Genomic DNA, 22,754 nt, shown 5'->3' with positions numbered 1-22,754 from the left:
CTTTACAAGAACCTGACAACCATTTAAGCTCATATTTTGCTCATAGTATCATCAGTGCAAGTACTTTCAACCATGGCAACTACTTGGGCCCCGCCAAGGCTGCTTTCTCTTATCACTTTCTGAGGTTTTTTGTTTCCTTTGGCATTGAGCATTAAAACTGTAAAACATTCCTTCTTGTTTGTCTTTAGGAGTATTGTAAGAACGTTTCTATATGTATATTATACTTGTGCTTTAATTCAGTATTCATTCCCGTCTTATGTCCCTAATATGTAAAGTTTGCTAAATCTGAAGATTAATGACTTAGCTGATGTAAAAATGCTAATCTACCTTCATTAACGTTTCATCATGGTATATGTAAAGAACAGAGCAAGTTGTATCAACTGTGATCATGTGTATTCGGATATATATTTCTGCTTTCCAAAGTTCATTAAATATGCCAATTAGTTGTTCGTTTATCTCAAATACTACCAGATATGAACTGAATGTGCAAACGTGTTTTACAACAGGTTCATTTATAGTAGTACGCTTCACAGAATGTTGGATATCCGGTAAACAGACTAGAAAATTTTAGCATTTACTCAACAGAACAACTTGACCTGCTAATGTGACCCCCGAATGGAAGGAATGACGTGTTATATGCAAATGACTTATACAGATTTTGAGTTTGACAAAATTACAAACTTAGTTATCAAGCATTGAAATTGACTGCTGATGACTCGACATGTATTGACATTTATCAGACACTACTGGACGCATGAAATAATACAGTATGACATGAATTACTGCATACTTTTTGACTGTTATGAAGTTGTGTAAAACAATTGTACCTTTGACCTGTCTCATTTTAAAGTGACAAAACAACGAGCAAGGAGATGTTACACAACATTTGCAGACCTCAGGATAATCACTAACCAAAACACAAGAACAAAGACAGACATTGTATATTCTGACAGCAGTTCAATTGAGCACACGACGCAGAGTGGCAGACAGACTACTGATAAGACTAGACGTGTATACGGTCTACTGCCAGAGTAACTATCTCTGACGAGGATTTATTGTGTTATGTTTTTTCAATATTCCTGTCAATAAACCAAATTCATACCAATATAATCGACACCCGTGTGAGGCGTGTAACAAGAACAATCAGATATATGTTATATCATTATATGTAGCAGGTTTCATCAACTTTCGCACAGTACTCTCAGAGTTAAATCATTAATTACAAAACTTTATTTAATATGTAAATGAGCTAATTATTAACTTGACACGCCCAATGCTTCTCATAACATTTAAAAATTATCAGATAAATATCTGTAGCAAGTTTCATCAAATGTAATGCTGTAATTATGGAGCAATATCACTAATTACAAAGTTCATTAAATATGCAAATGAACCCTTAATTAACTCCTCACAACTAAATGCTTTACACCAAAATTAGATATCTGTCGGATCAGTATCTGCAGCAGATTTCATCACATTTGGTGCAGTTATTTCGGAGTTATATGACTAATTAAAAAACTTCATAAAATATGCAAATGAGCTATTTGTTAACTGCCAAATGCTTGTCAGTACAATTAGATATTTATCAGATCAATATCTGTACCAGATTTCACTGACTTTGGTGCCGTAATTTCAGAGTTATATACCTAATTACAAAGTTCATTAAATATGCAAATGAGCAGATAATTAACTAGACACTACTAGGTGCTTTACAACATTGTTAGATATCAGTAATATCAGTATCTGCAGCAGAATTCATCAAATTTGGTGCAGTTATATCTGAATTATATGACTAATTATAAAACTTCATAAAATATGCAAATGAGCTATTTATTAACTTGACACTGCCCAATGCTTCTAAGTATAATTAGATATATATCAGATCAATATTTGTTGCACGTATCATCAAGTTTGGTGTAGGAAATTCAGAGTTATGTCACTAATAACAAAAGTTTATTAAATATGCAAATGAGCAGATAATTGACATGACACTCACAGTATCATCAGAGTGTTCTGAGATTGTCATCTGTGAAAAGTTTCATGAAATGTTGCGCAGTATTTCTTGATATATGTCTACACTGTCATTACTGCCTCCTTAGGGAAACCATTGTACGGAAAAAAAATGATATTGCATAACTTCATTAATATGCAAACCAAACTAACCAAAATCTAATCAGTTCTTGCAAGTAGCATATGGTACCTGTGTACCCACTCTGACTCGAGTCTGTTCAGGCGTTTTGGAGGTATCGTGTAAACAGGTTGACAGACACACACACAAACTCACCACACACACACGAACAGACAGACAGACATCGCTGAGACATAAGCCCACGTGTGAACACGTGAGCTAAAAATGACTGGTATTAATTTTATATCTCAGTATCGCCAATGTGCATAGAAATTTTAGTGACCTTTAAGGGAGTATGTTAAGACATATTTCCCTAATTTGAGAAGTTCGTTAAATATGCAAAAGATTAATTAGCTGATCTCTAAATGGTAATCAACATTCAATGCACTAAAAAAATTCATCAACTTTTATTAGTCTATAGTATATTTTGCTATCTAGAAGGTTTGTAACAAATCTCATCAAGTCTAGTTTGGCCGTTATCAATGTGTTTTCGTTTTTCTAAATCATTAATTTTGCAAATAAGGATAATTATACAAGGAACAACCACCAAAATCTCACTTGTTCCGACCATTTTCAAACAAAATATATGTATCAGATTTTATTCCTATCAGCCGTTCTGGAGACATCGAACCAACAGGCAGACGGACGGACAGACCGGCACACAGACAAACAGACATCGGTGCGCATGGGAGCACGAGAAACTTTCCCGTGTGCACAAGAACCTTTCTCTTGGACACGAGAAAATATCTTGACATATGCTCGCGAGAGCACGCAATAGATAAATTACGGAATGTAGAACAATTAGGTGTTTGGGTTTGCTGAAAGTGGAATTTTGCCACCTAGTCCAAAAACAATAAAAGATGAAATTATATTTGCTGTACAAAATAGTTTCTCCTGCGCACGAGGCAGTTTCTTTTGCTCACGACAAACTGTCTCGTGTTCATGACATTATTTATTATTACATTATCAAATGTCCCTTACGGGACCCGGCTTTCATGGGTTTACTATTACACAATGTAAAAAACGTTAGTCACGGAATTAAATCGTCCAACAACTAGAGCTAGCTTAGTCTGTCGCGTGGCCTTATTTGACGAAGGGAATTGTCTCAATTTGTTTGCCCGACCGACACGACTTTACAACTTGCATTACTTTATGCATGTTCACACGCTTGAAAAAAATCCCAAATATCGGGTGTTCATGGGTTGTAACTTAGCCATAATTAACAAAAGAAATACGCCTCAAATTGTTTATACAATCGGTTACATGTAATTTGGTATCATATTCCAGCCGCGTCTTGCCGCTAACTTTGCTTCTCCTTCTCCCTTGTCTGGTCAGCAGCGGTTGCACAGCGCCCCTAATACTTAAGTTATTGATAAGGCAGAAATTAAAGTCAAATGAATGTGATCATCTGCGCCTTCAAGCCTTAGTTTTCATTTTTCGACTTGTCTGTTGCTTTCCACAGACACACAATATTTAAGGTCACCACATGCATCTCAACCATATTTCTTCATTATTTCAATATTTCTTCAATATTTCTTCACCATTAAACCTCTGTCAAATATATGTTAATTAAAAGCAGCGCTTTGTTTCTTTTTCATAATCTTATTTTTAAATATGTCCAAAAACACAGGTCATGTAAGAAAGATAATATTTATTGTAAATATTCCCTTTAACGGTACAGACAGATTGTGTTTTGGTGTCTTGAGATATTTCGTGGCAAAAACGTCGCCACGAGAGGAGTTGAGGCAGTCTAACGGGCAGTCTAACGGGCAGCTTGTGTGATTTCTATGTGGTTTTGAGTCCATCCAATGCTGTACACAGTACTCGTGATATCAAAACAACTCGGCCATGAAGTGCGCACACCGTAAAATTGTTCGTCGCAAAGGTGCAACTTAAAGAATACCTAAGTGTCATTCAGTATGCCGTTTTGATGTAGCAGGTGTACAATTATCACCGACATGACGAATTAGATTTGCCGCCTGACACATCTTAAAGAGAAATATCACGCACTGGATTTCAGAAGGTCACATATCACTTCTTTTTTTCTACAGATGCTCCACCATGAGCGCCATGCACAATCTCTCTCAAAACTTTGATATAATATAAGTTTAAAAACCAGACTGAGTGTGGTTTACATTAGGGTTTTCTGTATCGTTTGATGTTATCCGTGGTTTAAGAGGTTGAGCACGTATGATTCCTCACAGAAGCCTCAGGGCATCGCTTGTGTGTTGACAAATAGGTGCCAGATAATTAAATTCTGACCTGCATTGAGTAAGGGGACAACAGGTTGTCTTGCGTGTCACAAATGAGCAACTTATTTGCTGGAATGACTTCATTAATGGAAATTCTTCAAAATTATGTGCGATAGGTCAACCAGATGTGAACTGAATGTGCTCACGTGTTTTACAACAGGTTCATAATAGTTTAGACGCTGCACAGAACAATCAGAACAATGGTGCAGAAATTTCAGAGTTTTGTCACTAATTACAAATGTTTATAAAATATGCAAATGAGCAGATAATTGACAATCTGATTATGGAACTTGTAACAGCTACAGGGTTTGAATCCCTGAAAATCTGAAAAATGAATCTGAAATGAAAAATGAAAAATGAATCTGAAAAATGCGTATTTAAAACTAAAACTATTTTGAAAAATCCCTACCGACCTACCCTAATTTTGAAAAGCATGTTATTTGAACGGCACAATATATTGTATAGGCCTTTTAGTCTTTATAGTGCTAATACTGGGAGATACAGATAAAGCCGTCAAGCGCTTTAGAACCTCTACTTTTCATTAACAAACATGACGCAACATTAGAAAACCTTACTAGATAACACTGCGAAAAACACTGCGAAACTTTTCTATGTAAATGGCGTCACCGTGATTCTTGCATGTCAGTCGTGCAGCACATAACAAAAATGTCCACTACAATTGTGCATTTTGTGTCAAAAAAAGCATGAAATGCCAAAGTAGTGATTATTGTAATATAAATCAGAGTAAACTCTCACAGTTTGAACCTCGGCCATGTTTAAATATGGTGGTCTCAAGTCACAATACATTGCTGCTCTATGGATGATTATGTGGTGAAAGGTGGATGTGTTTCCATCATAATTGTCCGTAAGATACTATTGGCATCTTTGTTATTTTTCTAATATGTAACAGGTTTTACCTGAGAGCGAGTACAGCATGGCGTAAGTTTTTCACATTGATATTTTCACTATTTTAACCATAAGTATTACCACAATTAATCGTTTATATGTCAATCGCTATGTTTGCTGCATATTTTAGAGGTTGAAGAGCTGTCAATCATTTTCAAAAATAACCATATGTTTCGGCAATTTAACTTTAAAATGCCAAGCAATAAAGTTGACCATCTAAAATCAGTTAAAACAGGCAATTAGTCAGATCAGCTTTGAGTTAGCCCCGGGAACAGATGACGCCTAAGGTAAAAAAAAATCATTGTTACAGTCGTTGGTGGCGCCCGATTTTGATTCCCTTCTGAGTTTGCGGTTCATATTGCATGGACTTATGTAATTCTCGCTGGAGTTGGCTTAATTCGAAATTTATGGCGGCGCACAGCGATAACGGAACCCGGCTTCTAAAACCATTTTGAATTAAATTTCCCACTGCTTTTGGAGCTGACAGCTTCCCTTGTCAGAAAACCCCATTGCCGAGTACAATGTTTGGTAGATGACATCTTTTATTTGAAGCTATCCCTGACAAAATAGCCTGATGACCAACTCCGTGTATTCAAACTTTAAGTGTGCTCCTTTCAAACTTGTAGGTATAGCGATATCATTCAATTACAAAATATATTTTACACACATTATCTAAAGTGCTCGCTTCGCAAGTGGTCTTCGACAGCTCTCGCTGCACTCGCTATTATTTCCCTATAATTTAATTTTACCAGAATAGCTCATTCTCTTAAAAAGTTATAGGCAATATGGCTGCTAACAAGGTCGGAAGTGTGCTGCAATACTGAGTCAATGCATTGAGGATGTAAACACACAAAGACACACAGACTCATACTCATACACATACATACATACATACATACATACATACATACATACATACATACATACATACATACATACATACATACATACATATAGGCATGAATGTATCATATACGAATCACGGAATTAAGGGGCCTAATAATATTTTAACAGCAATTAAATCAGGTATATCCAGAATAGCCTTAAGTCATGTTGGCGTACAAAGGAAAAGGCAGGTATTTGGGCGACGTGGTCGGAGCTATATTTTGTACCTAAATACTGAGAAGTAAATACACAATTTCTAGGAGGAAAAGGTTGTTCTCCCTGACGCTGCTAGTGATTGTTGCTGGAAAACTTTGGTGAACACTAGCAAACCTAGTACAACCAAGCTATGAAGTTCTGAAAATAGACAGGGAGTCATCAAAGACCCAATCACTTTAGAAGGGCAGTAAAGTGAGTTTTTATTGTCGATAATGATGGTCAAAATTACTACAAGTTATGTTCATATCATGGTTTATGTCAGGCTCTACAGATAACCGATAGTACAGACACTGTTAACGCGATGACCAGCTTCGATGTAGTCGTGTCTTGGCTGCCGCTGGTGCAAGTATCGCAGCTCTCTGAAAGAGATATAGGTGAAATGTATCGTGTAGTATTAACGGCAATAGACGCATACTGGGCAATAGATGGAAAAACATGTTGTAAGTTTATGTACGGTTCAGAGCATACAAATGGCAAGAAATATGCCATATCATACTCAAATCATGATTTCATTTTCCATATTTTTCCACGTTTTTGACGTATGTACTGATGTTATTAGCCAAAACAATGCCAGACAACGTCGTAACAACCGTCGTGACTGTTAGAATCAGTTCCATCAACATTATTGTCGACACTATTATCATCTCCACCACCACCACAAACAACAACAACAACAACAACAACAATGAAAACAATATCAGCAGCAGCCATCAAGCAATCTAATTTTGGAAACGACCGCATAAAAAGAACTTAACACAGAGTGCAATCACGGAAGTATCGTATCACTGTAGGGTTGATACTTTTATTCCCACAAACACACACACACACCTGTCAGTTGAACAAGCTTCGGAATGTAATCGTTCCAGAATGCACATTCAGTGGCTTTGAGTGCCTGCTTACTTTCCATGTCCAACGATAATTCCTTGTACGCCAATCCCGGTATTTTGAAAGCCGGCCATTCGCCACCCTCCTCATGGCCATCGAGGGGAGATGGAGTTCTGGAAAATAACATTGATCTTATCCACATGGGCTTATATGCAAATTTAAGTTTAATTGTACAGCAATGGCTAAGGCTAGGGTATGTCCTATTCAAGTTGCCCAGGCCTTTAACCCTTTGACCGCTATAATTTTTCCCACCAAAATATTAATGCAATATTTTATCAATTTTTCTGAACTTTTGTGTAAGGTTTTTTTCATAATTTTGGACCAAATGGATATCACATTTCATCGGCTATAGTTTTTTATTAAAATTTTGGCAAAAATCAGAAAAAATTGACTGTGCTATATTTTTTTTTAAAGGTGATAAAAATAGACTGGCGCTCAAAGGGTTAAAAAACTGCACGTCATAAAACCTTATATAGAGTTTTTACTGAGAAACATCTCGTCAAAACTCAATAAGGTTTTGAATTTTAACATTCAGCTCTGATGAGCCACGTGATGATCATGTGGGAAGCAGGCATCCCTGTCACATGACTGATATATCATCGAGTTTGGTGAATGCAACAAACTCAATTTCCTAAGAAGACAAAATGTCCAGAATTGTACAAATTACATCGGGTTTTTTTTCAGTTCATACTATAACAGGTTTCCGATATTATAAATAAATTAACCTATTGCTTGTTCTTATCAATAATACCATGACGAAGTCACACAATAATGAAAACTATCACATTTTCTTTTCCACGTACCCAAATCTCGCAAAGTCGGTCCAATATTTTATCATTTTGAGAGTCATATTTACTTCTTCCCGGGGCAGAGCCCAGTTAAGGTCGCTCAAAAAGTGATAGCCAAATACGAATGGTATCTCTTCTCCATGGGCCGCTTTCATCCATGGGATTCGCCATAGAGACTTCGACGGAACGTGTGTCATGAAATAACGATACACTCGGGTTTCGCTCTCCGAGTAGCCACGCGCTGATACGTCCGACGGAGCGACAAACATCTGGTCGCCGACCATTTGCGAGAGCGCCTCCACGTAGTCGGCATCGGCCGAGTCGACAGTTTCCCAGTCTAGGTACATGAGTTTGACGGCGCCCCGAGCGACTGTGCTGGTCTTGGCGGGACCGGAGAGAAAAGCACTGAAGAGTTCTTCGTACTGCGATCTGTTCAGCCTAATCTCCGTTTCGTTCGCCAAGTGAGGGAAAGACGTTGCCAATGCGAACGTCCCCTCGTCAGCGTTGTTGCCGATCATAATGTCGACTTCCGTCCTGGTGAAGGCGTTGTCACGGAAGATGTCGACGGCTTTCGCCGTGATGAAGTGGCCGTCGAGGAATGGTGAGAATGGCGTTCCGTCTATCGCTTCTCCGATTTCTCCGGCAATAAGTCCCTGTAATGTGACACATTTCCTTTGTCATAAAAACTCACACTTAACAAAGATAATAATTTCACTATAGTTATTTACACACTGCACTGCATCGCTAGATTGAAAGATCCGTCGCTTGAGGACGCTTTCTACGCTCCCCTCCTTTGACTTGATTGACTGTAAGTGAGACGGAGGAGGGTAGAGTGCGCCCTCGAGCGACAGACCTTTCAGTCTACTGCAAAGCCTGCTACGGCCAAATATAAAGATACCTGTGTTTCAGGGAATCCGACCTAGTACCCTAGAAATGTATTCGCCAACCACGGACATTTTTTTCTCATTTTCCAAAACAATATACAAATTCTCCTTATTTACCTTATTTTATGGATCTCAGCAAACAAAAAGAAAAAATGATGAAATTTTCCTTCGGTCGGACATACCTATCCTAATTTTCGGAGCTATGTTGCTGGAAACACACAGTTTTGACTATTGTTTCTGAAGAGTGACTAAATTATTCAAGGAAGATTGTTCACTAACCGTAGCCGGATCGCTTGGATCTCTGAAAGCATCGGCTTGTACACCACGGAGACACTGAACTAATTCCTCGGAAGTGTCTCTCTCGCACCCGAGAACTTTACCGAGGCCGTGAGCTATCTTGTTCTGCAACGCAGCATCTGTTTCGGGGTAACTCTCTATGGTTGCCGTTCCACTCTGTAAATGTACGGCGGATGCTTGATTAAGATTTATATCAGTGCACATACTCTCATATACTCATGTACTCATGTTATACATAAGACAGACAGACAGATAGGCAGAAAGAGATAGGGACAAAGTGACAGACAAGCAGTAAGAGAGAAAACGAAATTAGTTGAGGAGTCTAAACATAAACTAGCTTCCTGTGCAGTACGGTAATTTAGAAAAATTTTTAACAGACAAACAGACGGGCATACAACGGGCATACAGACAGATAGTAAGAGAGAACGAAATTAGTTGAGGGAACAATAAATAATCTAGTTTTCGAGATATATATATATATATATATATATATATATATATATATATATATATATATATATATATATATGAGTGTGTGTGTGAGAGAGTGAGAGAGAGAGAGAGAGAGAGAGAGGAGAGAGAGAGAGAGAGAGAGAGAGAGAGAGAGAGAGAGAGAGAGAGTGCGTGTGTGTATCTGTGAGAGTACGGCAGCAAGGGAATTTAGCAAAATTTTCAACATAACGCGGAAGGCGGATTAAAACTTCTGTACGCTTTACAATCGACTCAGTTTGGCAAAAAGTTCTATACAATATTGTGAAACAAAATGGCGGCCTTTGGTGCCGCGGTGATTTTAACAAACGCTATTACTAAAGCTCACAGAATCTATCGGAATAGCGGGATACTGTATTTAGGGCTTTGTTGTCAGAGAGGGTTTCAGTCGAAATGTGTGAATTCGATAGCTGTAACAATTACCTGCAAGATAGCCCTGTGGAAGAGCCCATCAGTAAGAGGCGACAGCAGCAAAAAATCGACGCTGATTGCCCCTGCACTCTCGCCAAATATCGTGACCTTGTTTACATCTCCCGAGAACTCTGTGATGTAATCGGAGCAGAAAGTAAGCTAGATGTACCACACAGTACTGTAGATTCCTCATAATTCATTATTATTTGTATCCTCGGAGATTCCCCAGAGAAGTCTACCATGTGTCTCCCATGTGTAGACAAATTCATAGACTAGTTTTAAAAATTCTGAAAACGTACTTTTAAGGACACCATTCTTCTCAATTCTCATTTTAAATTATTTAGAAAATTATGCAAGATTGAGAGAGGAGATAGCATTTTTGTAAAATTTTCCACTGATTGTGTCTTCAGCAATACAGAATAATGTGATGGAAAGAAGGGAGACTAGTTGCACCTGATTTTTTGAAACAAAAGGACATTGATTTTTTCCAATGGAAATGACAAAAGAAATTTGCATTCTAAGTTTTCTCAGAGAATGACCCCTTCAGTTTGTCATAACTTGCTGCCTAAAATGTATGGCATTTGTAGTACCTACAGAACGTGACTTCTATGGTTATTTAATGGTTATTTAGAAACTTTAGCTGAAATTTCTAAACGTACTTTTACTTGATATTATTTATCAATTATTATGATGCTGCACATTATTGTTTGCATACAGAACTGAAAAAGTTATTAGAAAAGTAACCTTCAAGGATACAAATCAAAGAGAATTGTGGGTAATTTATTGTACTGTGATACCAGCCCATTGCTAGAAATAGCACATACTTCCATGATATGATGACCCTTTGTTGAAGGGAAGAATATTTGCCGTTATTTAAATGTAACATCAAACACAGCACCATGCTATTTCAGATGGCATCCCCGTCATGATGGTGATAGAATGAAAGATGTGAAATTCTAGCATGAATCTTATTTAGTTTCTACATACCAGCAATGTTGTCTTGCACCCACTGCAAAGCTGTCATCTGATCAAGTAATCCGTAGTTACCGCTGACTTCGTTATCACCTAGAAATTATTTTAAAATAATTAGAAAAACATCAAGATGAGAGGCAGACATTCATACAAACCAACAAACAAACAAACAAACAAATAAACAAACAAACAAACAAACACAGAGAGGCAGGGACAGTGAGACACATATCAGTGACGGAGAGATTGTCGTGTGTTTTTGTACGCCCACATGTAAATTTCCCCAAGTTAACGTCTTTGCGTCAACTTTCATGTGGTATGTTTGCTATCCTGTACTTCTGGAGAAACCCCGAAGGCGGGAGGCGGAGGACCGAAGTCTACACAACTGCTGTCTTGCTCCATGCCAGTGTCTTCCGAGCTAAATCGTATCATCCCTTCTTTCGTGTGTCGACTTACCGGTCAGGAAGAAGCCTAGCGCCCCCAGACGGTAGTTGATGGTGACCACAACGACGTTGCCGATTGCTGCCAGGGCCAAGCCATTGTAGTATTTGGCAGACCCTGATCCCGTAAAGAAGGCGCCACCATGAATCCACACCATCACAGGTAAATATTCGCCCTCAAATGACAGAGAAACAAACAAACATATCTTTCAATAACTATAAATCCAATAATCATAAACAATCAATTAATGCGTAACTCAATAGATAGTTCCATTAATAAATAATAAATTTGGAATTGTGTATATAGGTACGTAGGTAAGGAGGTAAAACATATAATTACGCATGTGTGTATTATGTGAGCAAGTTTGTTTGTTTGTCTGTTCGCATGACACTTGATTTGCCGGGACAGAAGCGGAATTGCATGTTACTTTGTTTTAATTATCCTACAATCAGTATCACGGTGCAATATGTCTTTAAAGAACGAAACCCTGCTGTTATTTTAGTGAGTTGACATCTAAAGTGATTTCACAACAAAATTGTGTCAGCCGTGCCCCGTAGAATGCCCATATCACTTACCTGTGTTGTCGGTGCGTACACATTCAAAAACAGACAGTCCTCATTCTCCGTCTCGTCGAGCGGCAGGTTGGGGTTGTACGGTTGTATACAGATTGGCCCGAAGTCCCTGGCGTCGTGAACTCCGTGCCAGGCAGTCTTACTTTGAGGCGGTCGAAATCGCAGGTTACCGACAGGTGGCTCCGCGTACGGTATCCCTCGGAAGACGTTCACGGTGCGATCGATATCGACGTCCGCGTGTGAGAATTCGACGGCCGTTCCTACTACCTTCCCTGTCTTTATTTCTACGAGCGGGTCGCCAGAGGCGACGTGGCTAATCAACGCAAGCGACACTGCGATTTCAAGGTATCCCATTTTGTTCTGGACAGAGTGCGACAATATCTTGAAGGCAGACTGGTGGTATGGACGATTGCACAACAACACAAGCCTCCGTACTTTGCCCCAAATATTGAAGGAAAACATTGACAGCCCACTTGACGAATCTATCATTCATCATGGTGCGATATGGCAGACGTCTCTCTTAGCCAATAGGGAGACAGAAATTCCTCGTTTAATTTATTCCACGACTTATATCCTGCACAACAAATTTTTAAATAAGATTGACCGAAAAAAGGCGAATATACAAATACCATGATCTATAAAAATCAGGTTTATGTTGGCTTTGAATATCTTTTTCACTGGATGCACGGGTCGTCATAAAATATTTCCATAAAATAAATTTAATCGTTCTCAAAAATATTGCTATATCTAAAGTTTACATGTATATCTGCAACAAATAAATAGAGAAATATGTAAAACAATAATTAACCGCGCCGCTGTGAGTCACCGGTAAGACTATTTTCTTTCCCTTTTTCTTGTTAGTCTTATATACTTGTTTAGTTCAAGATCAGCTGGAGTAGAGTGCTCAATACTAGAGTAGAGCTAAATACACAACTGAGTTGATCAGGATAATCTAAAAAATTACATTTCCACTACAAATTTGTTTCGTATAAGCTGCAGAGCCGCCTACACTCATCGGGTGGCTGTGATCGACTGAAACGTTTCGGCTGCAGCCCAAACTCAGTTTTGTATATATATATATATATATATATATATATATATATATATATATATATATATATATAACAAAATATGTTGACAAGTAGAACCTTAAGGTCGTACTGTTCTAAAGTCTTCCTTACTTCCAATCCCAAAGAGAACTTGTTTAAAGCAACGTTTCGATGTGGCTAGCACACATTCTTCAGGCTTAGCAGTTTACGCAATAAACAGAAACAAAACTTACTATCGTACGCATCTCCGAGATAAACGAAAGAGGATAATCACATGACAAAACGAGCGGGAAATGAACATGGTATGGAATTTTAGTCCTTGTCGTTCCCATTTTCTGTACCCACAAGCTTTCTAATTGTTTCATTGTTTCCGTGTTGGGATTAGGTAAACGACAGATGATCGTTGCCGTTAAATGAGGTTCAATATATGGGGATCTATCTTTTCTGTTCGTTTTGATATTGGAACGATGTCCGTACATTCTCTTATGAAAAGGTTGTGTGGTCTAGCCAATATATTGAATATTAAAGGTACGGCATGTTAGGGCGTATATTACGTCAGTAGATTTACAATTTGCATCATCTTTAATGCGAAAATATTTCTTTGTTACTGTGGAATGAACAAATTTCGTATTTTGTTTCAGAGCGCAGCAAGCACGCCTTGCGGTGTAGCAAGGTGTGCATCCCCAAATGACCTCAGTGCTCTGACTTTGCGTGTTTAAGTTTGTTCTAGTGTAGAATGCTGCCAATAGTGGCTGGCTTACGATACGCAATAATGGGTGGTTTTGGCATCACATGTTTCATACGCGTCGATGAGTGGAGGATGATTTGGTTTTCAGCGCTGATTGTCTTGAGATTAGGTTGACGTAGATCGGCATATTAATATCCGCTCCTAATATAATTTCACTCTTAATCTTACACGTTGGCACATTCAACTGTCACTTGAAGATATCGTAATAGTCAACATGGCTACCACTTTCGTAGTTATCTTCTTCAAGTACATTTGCCAGTACATTACACGTTGCCTCAACCGTTAAGAAAGTCCCCTTATCTCTCAGGTCAGCATACACTTTCCTGGTATGTGGGTCACCGATGTTTTCCGTCCACTCCGAATACATGTCCGTGTCTACAGGGCCAGGGCCGTAGTTTAAGGCCCGAACATCTGGCTCTTCGAGGGCCACAACTCCGAACAGCATATCTCTAGCGGCTTTCGCCGTGGCACATGCTGATGCATAGGGCACCGGCTTACACGCAGTAACCCCTGATATGTTGACGACCGTGCGTCTGAGGCCTGACGTCTTAGGGAATATCTTCATGAATTTCGAGGTCAAGGTTATCACTGAGGTGATGTTGAAACCGAAATACTCCTGCAGCTCATCGGGGTCGTCGAAGTCGCGAACCTTTTTCGTGATGTCACCAAGTGACCCTGCATTGTGAAACAGCATGGCATGTGAGAACGTTCCAGACGGTGGAATGTCAGTGAAGAAGCCGGAGAGAGTTGTCGACAGGGTGCCCATGTTACCCAGATCGCCTGTAACAGTGCGCACCTCGATTCCACTTCCACGCCGAGCGGCGACCAGGCTCTTGGTCTCTTGTAGTCCTGCTTCAGACCGGGCCGTCAATACAAACAGTGAATTGTCACCCACCTTCTCTGCGAGCTTGAGAGCAATTCCACGGCCTATACCCCGACTGGCCCCGGTAATCAGACAGAAAGACGGTACTCCGAACACTGCCATTGCATTGGTGTTGCTGGTGTCAACTAGGACCTGACGACTTACTGTCCCGACGTGACCTGAATCAGAACGTCACATGATAGCTCGACAAAGGGCCCGTCAACGCATAGATGCATGACACTATTGTGCCATCTTTGTAAATTCCATTTTCAGAGTTGCCCTTCTCTTCCCGACAGTATGGTGGGCGCCCTCCAGAGTGTCGACATAATAAACGAGTGTTCACTATTTCAGAGCAACGGCTTGAAGGAGGGCTATTATATTGTAAGACACACAAGCCATGTAAAGACAAATATGAAATTTATCACAAAGTGCGTCGTACTGTTACGTATCTCTAAATCAAATGTTTGGTTGGGGTGTCTGTCCTCAAGGATAGCCATTCAGGCTTTCAAACTTTCACAATTGTCTTTTGATACCACTTGTGGGAGCTCATGGTAATTCTCTCGCCGGAGAAAGAAAACTTTTCGAAATCCTCAGGTAAGTACAGCCATGTATTTTCGTGGTTAATACAGGGAAATACAGCCAGCATTTACCTGTATATGCACTATTGATATATGGGAAATACATCCACTGTACTTGCCTATATTTCCTGTATTTACGGGTGTTTCCAGCCAACGTGCTGGCAGCGCTAGCTTTCTGTGTATTTTCCAGGATTTACCTAAATTCAGGTTATCCAACATTACCATATAATGTTGGGTTTGAGCTTCTCAAACCTTAGATTGCTGGCAGTGAACAAAACCGGATTTTCATGGAATGCTTTTAGCCTTTGAATCAATGAAAGCCCATCGGGAGGCGTCTACAAGAAACATTATTTCATTTCACCAGCTTATGACAGTAATTTAGTTACTGCTTCAAATAAAAAACATTGCACCCGATTTTAGACTAGAGGATCACCATGATGATTTCATATTAAATCATGTGAGGACAAGAAATCATCTGGGTTAAAAGTTGTCTATATTTCAATAGACCTTTTACCAACATAATCACATGATATTTTCTCTTCTAATGACACTATATATAGCCAAAGGCAGCGACACTCATATCACAAACATTCAACAAACAATTTACAAAGCAAATATATGCAAGGAAAAATCTAAAAAAAATATTTTAAAACTAGATTTCAATCCGGGTCTTAAAAAATAAACACACAATAGAGTAAAAACAGTCACTGGAACTGTAAGCAATATTTCAAAAACAGTTGTATATTGCACAGGTTTTGGAAACACTGCACAGACCTTTTGGAATTTATTTCTTATCTACTGATGCATATATTCTTTTGTTTGGAATGTAAACAAGCAATGTTGCAACTGACAGAGCTCCAGTGTTATATTGGCTTACAATAAAACGCATATGCGGGGATATCAGAATGTACAAATTTCATCACAATGTGGATAAATGTTAGTCAGATCACCCGTGGGAACCTGCGTACCAAATTTCAAAGCAATCAGACGAGTGGTTTCTTAGAAGATATTTTTTTTCATTATAAAAAGGGCAAAAATTGCCTAAAATACAATTACATGCAAACTTCACCACCATAATTTGAACAAACGATGTAACGGCTGATCAAGCCCCGCTGTGTTATGTAGAGAATGACTATTAGTTACAAAAATGTTGATGGTGAAAATTTTTGATCGCTCATTTCAGGATTGCCTGACCATAAATGGCAAAAATACCTGCAAAAACACAAAATTGAAGATTTCATCTTAGTTTGAATATGTCACATTAAGATACTCCGTAAAAACATGTGTATCTAATATCAAAGCTATCAGACAAGCATTTTTAAGAAACAAATTTTTTGACCAAAAATGTCAAAACATGCCCTAAAAAGAAAAAAATTGCAGATTTCATCATAATTTAAATATATATCACGTTGAGATAATCCCTATGAACCCAAATATTAGTTAATTTGTCAATATTAAGTTAATCTATAGAACCTGTGTATCAAATTCCAAAGCTATCAGACAAGTAGTTTTTGACAAACGTTGGACCAAAAGTGCAAAAACTTGCCCCAAAATACAAATTTGTACATTTAGAACATGTAGAACCTGTATATCAAATTCAAAAGCTACCAGACAAGTAGCTTATAACAAACTTTGGACCAAAAGTGCCAAAAATTGCCCCCAAAATACAAAATTATACATTTCACCATAATTTCAATCTACCAGACAAGCTGTTTTGAAAAAAAGTCATCGTTGATGACACAGTCCCCACTTGTTAATGGGTACTTTGATTACATGTCCTCAGAGAGGATAGAGTCCTCTTCATTAATTAGGTCTGTGATAAAAATACTTTGATACAGATGGCGCTCAATGGCCAAGAATGAGTTCCATGGTGATGAAAACATAAAACCAATGTAGGCCACCATCCTAAAGTTCATAAAATGAGTCAACTAGGAATTAATCAACAGGATGTTGCAAAACTTTTTGCATACAATTCTAACACTTAACAGATTATCACTGGTACCATATTTCATAAAGTTTGATGCAGTATTTACAACACTATGAGATCAACATCTGTATCAAGTTTCATCACATTTGATGTTGTATTAATTTGTGGCTATATCACCCTAATTAGGAAAGTTCATTACTTATGCAATTACAAATTAATAAAAATGACACTGATAAATGTCTTTTTCAATGTTAAAGCAATGTGAGCTTAACATCAGTTAACATCTGTATAAAGTTTCATGAATTTGATGCAGTCCGTATTTCTTGACATATCAGCCTACTTACGAATCTTCAATAATTGACATGTTACTGCTACATGACGTGAAACAAATTGACGAGCATATGTATGAAATAGGTCAATGTCCTTGTACCAACTTTGAATAAATTTGCTTGATACATGTCTGAGTTATGGTTCCTGACATAGAAAAAAATGGCAACAAGGCAGCCATATTGGATCATATCATATAACAAACTGACATGCATATCTATGACATAGTCAATCTCCTTGTACCAACTTGAATAAAATCGGTTGAAACATGTCTGAGTTATGGCTCTATACATGAAAACATCGTAATAAAATGGCTGCCTAGCGGCCATATTGGATCGTATCACATAACAAATTGACGTACATATGTATGACATAGGTCAATGTCCTTGTAACAACTTTGAATAAAATTGGTTGAGATATGCCTGAGTTATGCCTCTGTATATGAAAAAATCGTAATAAAATGGCCACACAGCAGCCATATTGGATCGTACGACATAACAAATTGACGTGCATACCTATGACATTGGTCAATGTCCTTGTAACAACTTTGAATAAAATCGGTTGAAACATGTCTGAGTCATGGCTGCTCTGTATATGAAAAAATCGAAATAAAATGGCCGCCTGGCGGCCATATTGGATCGTATCACAAAACAAATTGACGTGCATATCTATGACATTGGTCAATGTCCTTGTACCAAATTTGAATAAAATCGGTTGAAACATGTCTGAGTTATGGCTCTGTACATGAAAAAAATCGTAATAAAAGGCCGCCTGGCGGCCATATTGGATCGTATCACAAAACAAATTGACGTGCATATCTATGACATTGGTCAATGTCCTTGTACCAACTTTGAATAAAATCGGTTGAAACATGTCTGAGTTATGGCTCTGTACATGAAAAAATCGTAATAAAATGGCCGCCTGGCGGCCATATTGGATCTATCTCAAAACAATCGACGTGCATCTGTATGACATATGAAGTAATCCTTGTACCAAGTTTGAATGAAATCGGTTCCTGCATCTCTAGATATCTGCGTGAACGAACGCACGCACGCACGCAACGCACGCACGCACGCACGCACACGCACGGACATGACCAAATCTATAAGCCCCCCGGACGGTGTCCGTGGGGACTAAAAATCGACCAAATATTTCAAAAGTTGCCTTAAATATACAAATTTGCAAAGTCCTGTACAATTTGAACAAATCTGAAATAGGTCAACCTCAGGGACCTATTTCCCCAATATCCAGGCGGTTTTTTTGAAGATTTTTTAAAAGATTTTTTGACTGACAACAGCAAAAATGCCCCCAAAAAAAAAATATGCAAATTTCAACACAATTTGAACAAACGTAACTGAGGTCACCCAAAGTTGTCTACATATCAAATGTCAAAGCAATCGGACAAGCGGTCTCTGAGCAGACGTTTTGACCAAAAACAGCAAAAATACAAATGATACAATTTTCGCCACAATATGAACAAATTTGAGGTCATCCCAAGTGAACTGCATATCAAATTTCTGAGCAATCAGATATGCAGTTTCAGAGGAGAAGGCAATGGTTGACGGACGACGGACAGACTATGATGAAAATCAGCTTGATAAGCTCAGCGTCGCTGACAGTGGGACTAGCAAATTATACATGCTTGTTTCGGCTTTAGGAACCTACCTACTAAATTGCAAAGCAAATTAACAAATGGTTTGAGAGAAGATTTCCTGTATACCAAAGTTCACAACACTATCGTCCTCTTAACACGCTTTTTTTGGAATACACTTTTTCTTTTAGACAGCCATCTTATGTACATAAAAGTTCATTCAACGGGTTTGCTCTTCAAGCAGGCGACCTCAAGATGACACATCTACCCTCTCTCTTCTTCATCCGACATCAGTTCAGGAGTAAATCCCGTCGATAGAGTCACTCAGCTGTGTTACTGAATTACAGCCTTATTTAATTCGTGTTTGCACAAATTATCTTTGAAAATTGCGTGATATTTTTATCTCTAGTTCTTCATTTTCAGCTCCTTAACAATGCTGACAAAGATGTTACGATTTGCTATACAACAATACTGCATTGGAATTGGCAAAAGGGAATTGCGTGAAACCACCAGAGCTAAAGAATCAAATTGACTTTTTCATGATGATCACATCAAAGGAAACCCAAATTTTTAGAATTGTGCAAAGTTTATGGCTTGGTGTGAAAAGTGTTCTCCCCGGGAATTTCTGATAGCAAAGTGGCTAATTTTCATAATATGTAGTTAATGGGATTAATTATTATGTTCATGATTTAAGAGTAGTGGCCATTGCTTCAGGGAGAACCCTGACTTGGCAACTTAGTGTGATGGACATGCATGTGCTTCTCACAGTGCTACCCAAACAGACTCCCAATCGAAGGGGGCTCTTTCCATCATGCAACCATAATGGTACATAAATTTGAGGTATAAGAATGAAGAGTCTTGTCGGATTAATCCAATAACCTCGCAACATGTTTATACAACGACTGCAATTTGAGAGGAAAACAAAGAACAGTAGCGCCTCATAATCTCCTCGATACTTTAGTTAATCTAGATCCCTGGCCTGTTCGAGCCGGGGTTTAACGAACATTCAACGTAAGAGTGCGCTCACAAAAATGGTGGGGATGGTCTGGAGAAATTGTCATTGAAATCTTCCTTTTTTCAGATCCACCTCAATACTCTCAAAAAATTTCAAGTCCTCCGTCTATATGCAGAATGCTGCATTGAATTGAATTTTGCAATATATTACCACGAGAATTTAAAAGCAACAGTAATTTGAACAATACCCTCTTAAGATCATGAGCGCACGTACAGGATTGAGCAATTGTGCACCAGGTGTGTCACGCGAATCGCAAGGGCTGAATGGGTCTTTGCCTCTATTTTCGGGGAACAGAAGGGCGCCCTCATACGATTGATGATGTATTCTTTTACTTATTTTCAACAGTAATTATTAGAAGTTAAGAAAGGAAGATTGACTCACGTCACTCACTCACCAAACCTCTAACTCAATCATCTACATACACTGAACAGTGAAAATGATGATTTAAATATCCCCGATGACGTAATCGATGATGAATAGCTTGGAAAATATGTTTTAATAAAATAGTAAATGCGAGTTAAGATCAAAGTTTAGTTTACCAGTATTTAGCATTATATTTTGGTGGTGATTATCCTGAGTTTTTTAGATCTCAATAACGTATACTTAGTCACAACTAACTGTGACAGCCCTTTAGAAATGCAGCAAGCTTTAGATCCCCAATAGCTGCGAACTTATGCTTTATTTTCATGGTTTTTATTTTCAAACCAAAGTTGGTTCGTGTAACTGCGCTAACTGAAGGACATGTATCGAAGTATCACTGCTCACTGATTTGGACCATGCCTATACGCGTATTAACAGGTCAAACAATAAACGGGTGCCGCACTCATAAAATGTCGCCCCCACGGGAAAGTACAAAAAATGCAGCACTTCCTGCACATACACATCGAAATTATGAAAGAAACAAGCATGATGCCATTTACTTGAATGCACAACACACGATGACCATCATTTTGTTGTTGTAATCTTTATTTTTTCTGTCATGTGATTATTTTTTGGAAAAAGCGGGAAATCTAAAATTATATAATTGTTAAAGGACATCGTATGCAAAAACAGTGTGGGAAAACAGAATTGGTCAGTGTGCCAGTTGGCAGCTGATATGGTCAAGCAAGGTGAAAAACATGACAATCAAGAAAATCGCTCAGTTTAATTTGTTTTTGCTGTATGACAAACTACCTCACAGATCAAATTTATTTAGATGGAAGAAGGAACCTTCTCCAATGTGTGAGCAATGTATTTCTCTTGAAGACTGTGAACATTTTCTTTTTGAATGTCCACGAGTAAAGCATTTTTGGGCGTCTGTTTTTCGGGCCCTTAACAAAACATATGATATCCAGTTGAACATGCGATGGAAACATGTTATATATGGTTATTTTCTAGGTATGCCTAAGTTTGAAGCCTTGAATATGATAATTATGGTTGGCACTTTTTCAGTATACAAGGCAAGAATTTTAAAACAAAACAACGTGACAAGTTTATTGATTGAGGAATTATATTACATGAATTATGCCAAGAGAAACAGAATTATTTCAGAGTTTATAAATCACCTGTAAATCACTAACGATCAGTTGTATGTTTAATGTCTGAAGAAATAAAGCCGATCTTATTAAAAAAAAAATTATATAATTGTTAAAACGTTTGCATTTACATGCCACTTTCAACACTTATGATAGTGTTATACACTTTTTCAGTCTTTAATGGATCTTATTCAAAGAAAACTATTAGAAAACAGGATATTTTGAGATCCGTTTATTGCACTTTCGCAGCTATGGGGGCTTTAAAGCCACTTATTAAGTGTTCTCTAATGCATACAATTTCTATGTCTAGCGTGCACGACAATGTGCATTGAGAACAAATGTTTAGACTCCAAAATTTGTATGGTATTTAAAATAACCAATAACTGCATTAAATAATGGCCGCTAAAACCTGTGTTAGTTCTCTGCTTTCACAAAAAAACGGTGGAACTTTTGTTTAATATTCTAATTTTAAAGAGAGGCTAAAAGAAACAGCAGACCAGAGTCTTCAGAAAATTTAAGCCTATAAACATCTGTCGCTGAGATGAAATTTTGTATTGCTCATTCACAGGTTTGAAAGTTGACTCTCGATTTTCATTTTTAATACGAAAGAGCGTGGTTTGGAGTTTAGCTGAGGAGGGTTTTGAGCATATAGGTTTAAATCGTTCATTTTCAGGCACTCACCACCCTACTTACTAAAGTCCGTCTGTGCTGGCAGTGTCGTCTTTAATTTGCAAGTGACACTTTAAACTAATGCTTACAAACATCATAAGAGCGGTGTACAAATTGTAGTGATTCAGAAGACTGTAAACTTTCATTACCTCTTCAGAAATTTGACCGGCTTGACCTGGCAATCATTCGATCATTTAGTGTGAAGGCCCTGGCTATTGTCTTACCGTCACCGCTCTCAGTGTCAGGTATGCCTGTCTGTCAGTCTGTTGGCGATAGATCTAAAGAACGAATTGTCGAATTGGATTCTGGTACGAAGATTCGGTTTTGGTATTGCAAGAGCTGATTAGTTTT

The 22,754-nt window shown here is 38.2% G+C and overlaps 1 protein-coding gene and 1 pseudogene across 1 annotated transcript; both read right to left on the bottom strand.

Annotated features, from left to right (window-relative positions):
• Positions 1-6,570: 6,570 nt before the first annotated feature.
• LOC139129281 (cholinesterase-like) lies at positions 6,571-12,890 on the bottom strand. Its single transcript, XM_070694920.1, has 8 exons — positions 12,127-12,890; positions 11,567-11,726; positions 11,129-11,206; positions 10,154-10,272; positions 9,224-9,397; positions 8,076-8,713; positions 7,216-7,385; positions 6,571-6,746 (listed from the first exon to the last, which is right to left on the bottom strand). The coding sequence occupies exons 1-8, from the start codon at positions 12,610-12,612 to the stop codon at positions 6,646-6,648; spliced, it is 1,926 nt and encodes a 641-aa protein (XP_070551021.1). The 5' UTR covers positions 12,613-12,890; the 3' UTR covers positions 6,571-6,645.
• A 1,217-nt stretch (positions 12,891-14,107) lies between these two features.
• LOC139129280 (sepiapterin reductase pseudogene) lies at positions 14,108-14,905 on the bottom strand (annotated as a pseudogene).
• Between the last annotated feature and the right edge of the window lie 7,849 nt (positions 14,906-22,754).

Source organism: Ptychodera flava, chromosome 3 (genome assembly GCF_041260155.1).
Source record: "Ptychodera flava strain L36383 chromosome 3, AS_Pfla_20210202, whole genome shotgun sequence".
In the NCBI taxonomy this organism is placed as follows: domain Eukaryota; kingdom Metazoa; phylum Hemichordata; class Enteropneusta; family Ptychoderidae; genus Ptychodera; species Ptychodera flava.
This window is presented reverse-complemented; position numbering and strand designations above follow the sequence as displayed.

Excerpts from the sequence above, each read along its gene's own strand:
- LOC139129281 (XM_070694920.1), bottom strand. The coding sequence starts at position 12,612 with ATGATAGATTCGTCAAGTGGGCTGTCAATGTTTTCCTTCAATATTTGG. Across the intron at positions 10,273-11,128 it reads GGTGCAAGACAACATTGCTG|AGTTCTCGGGAGATGTAAAC; the intron begins GTATGTAGAAAC and ends ATTACATCACAG. Across the intron at positions 7,386-8,075 it reads ACCGACTTTGCGAGATTTGG|AACTCCATCTCCCCTCGATG; the intron begins GTACGTGGAAAA and ends GTTATTTTCCAG.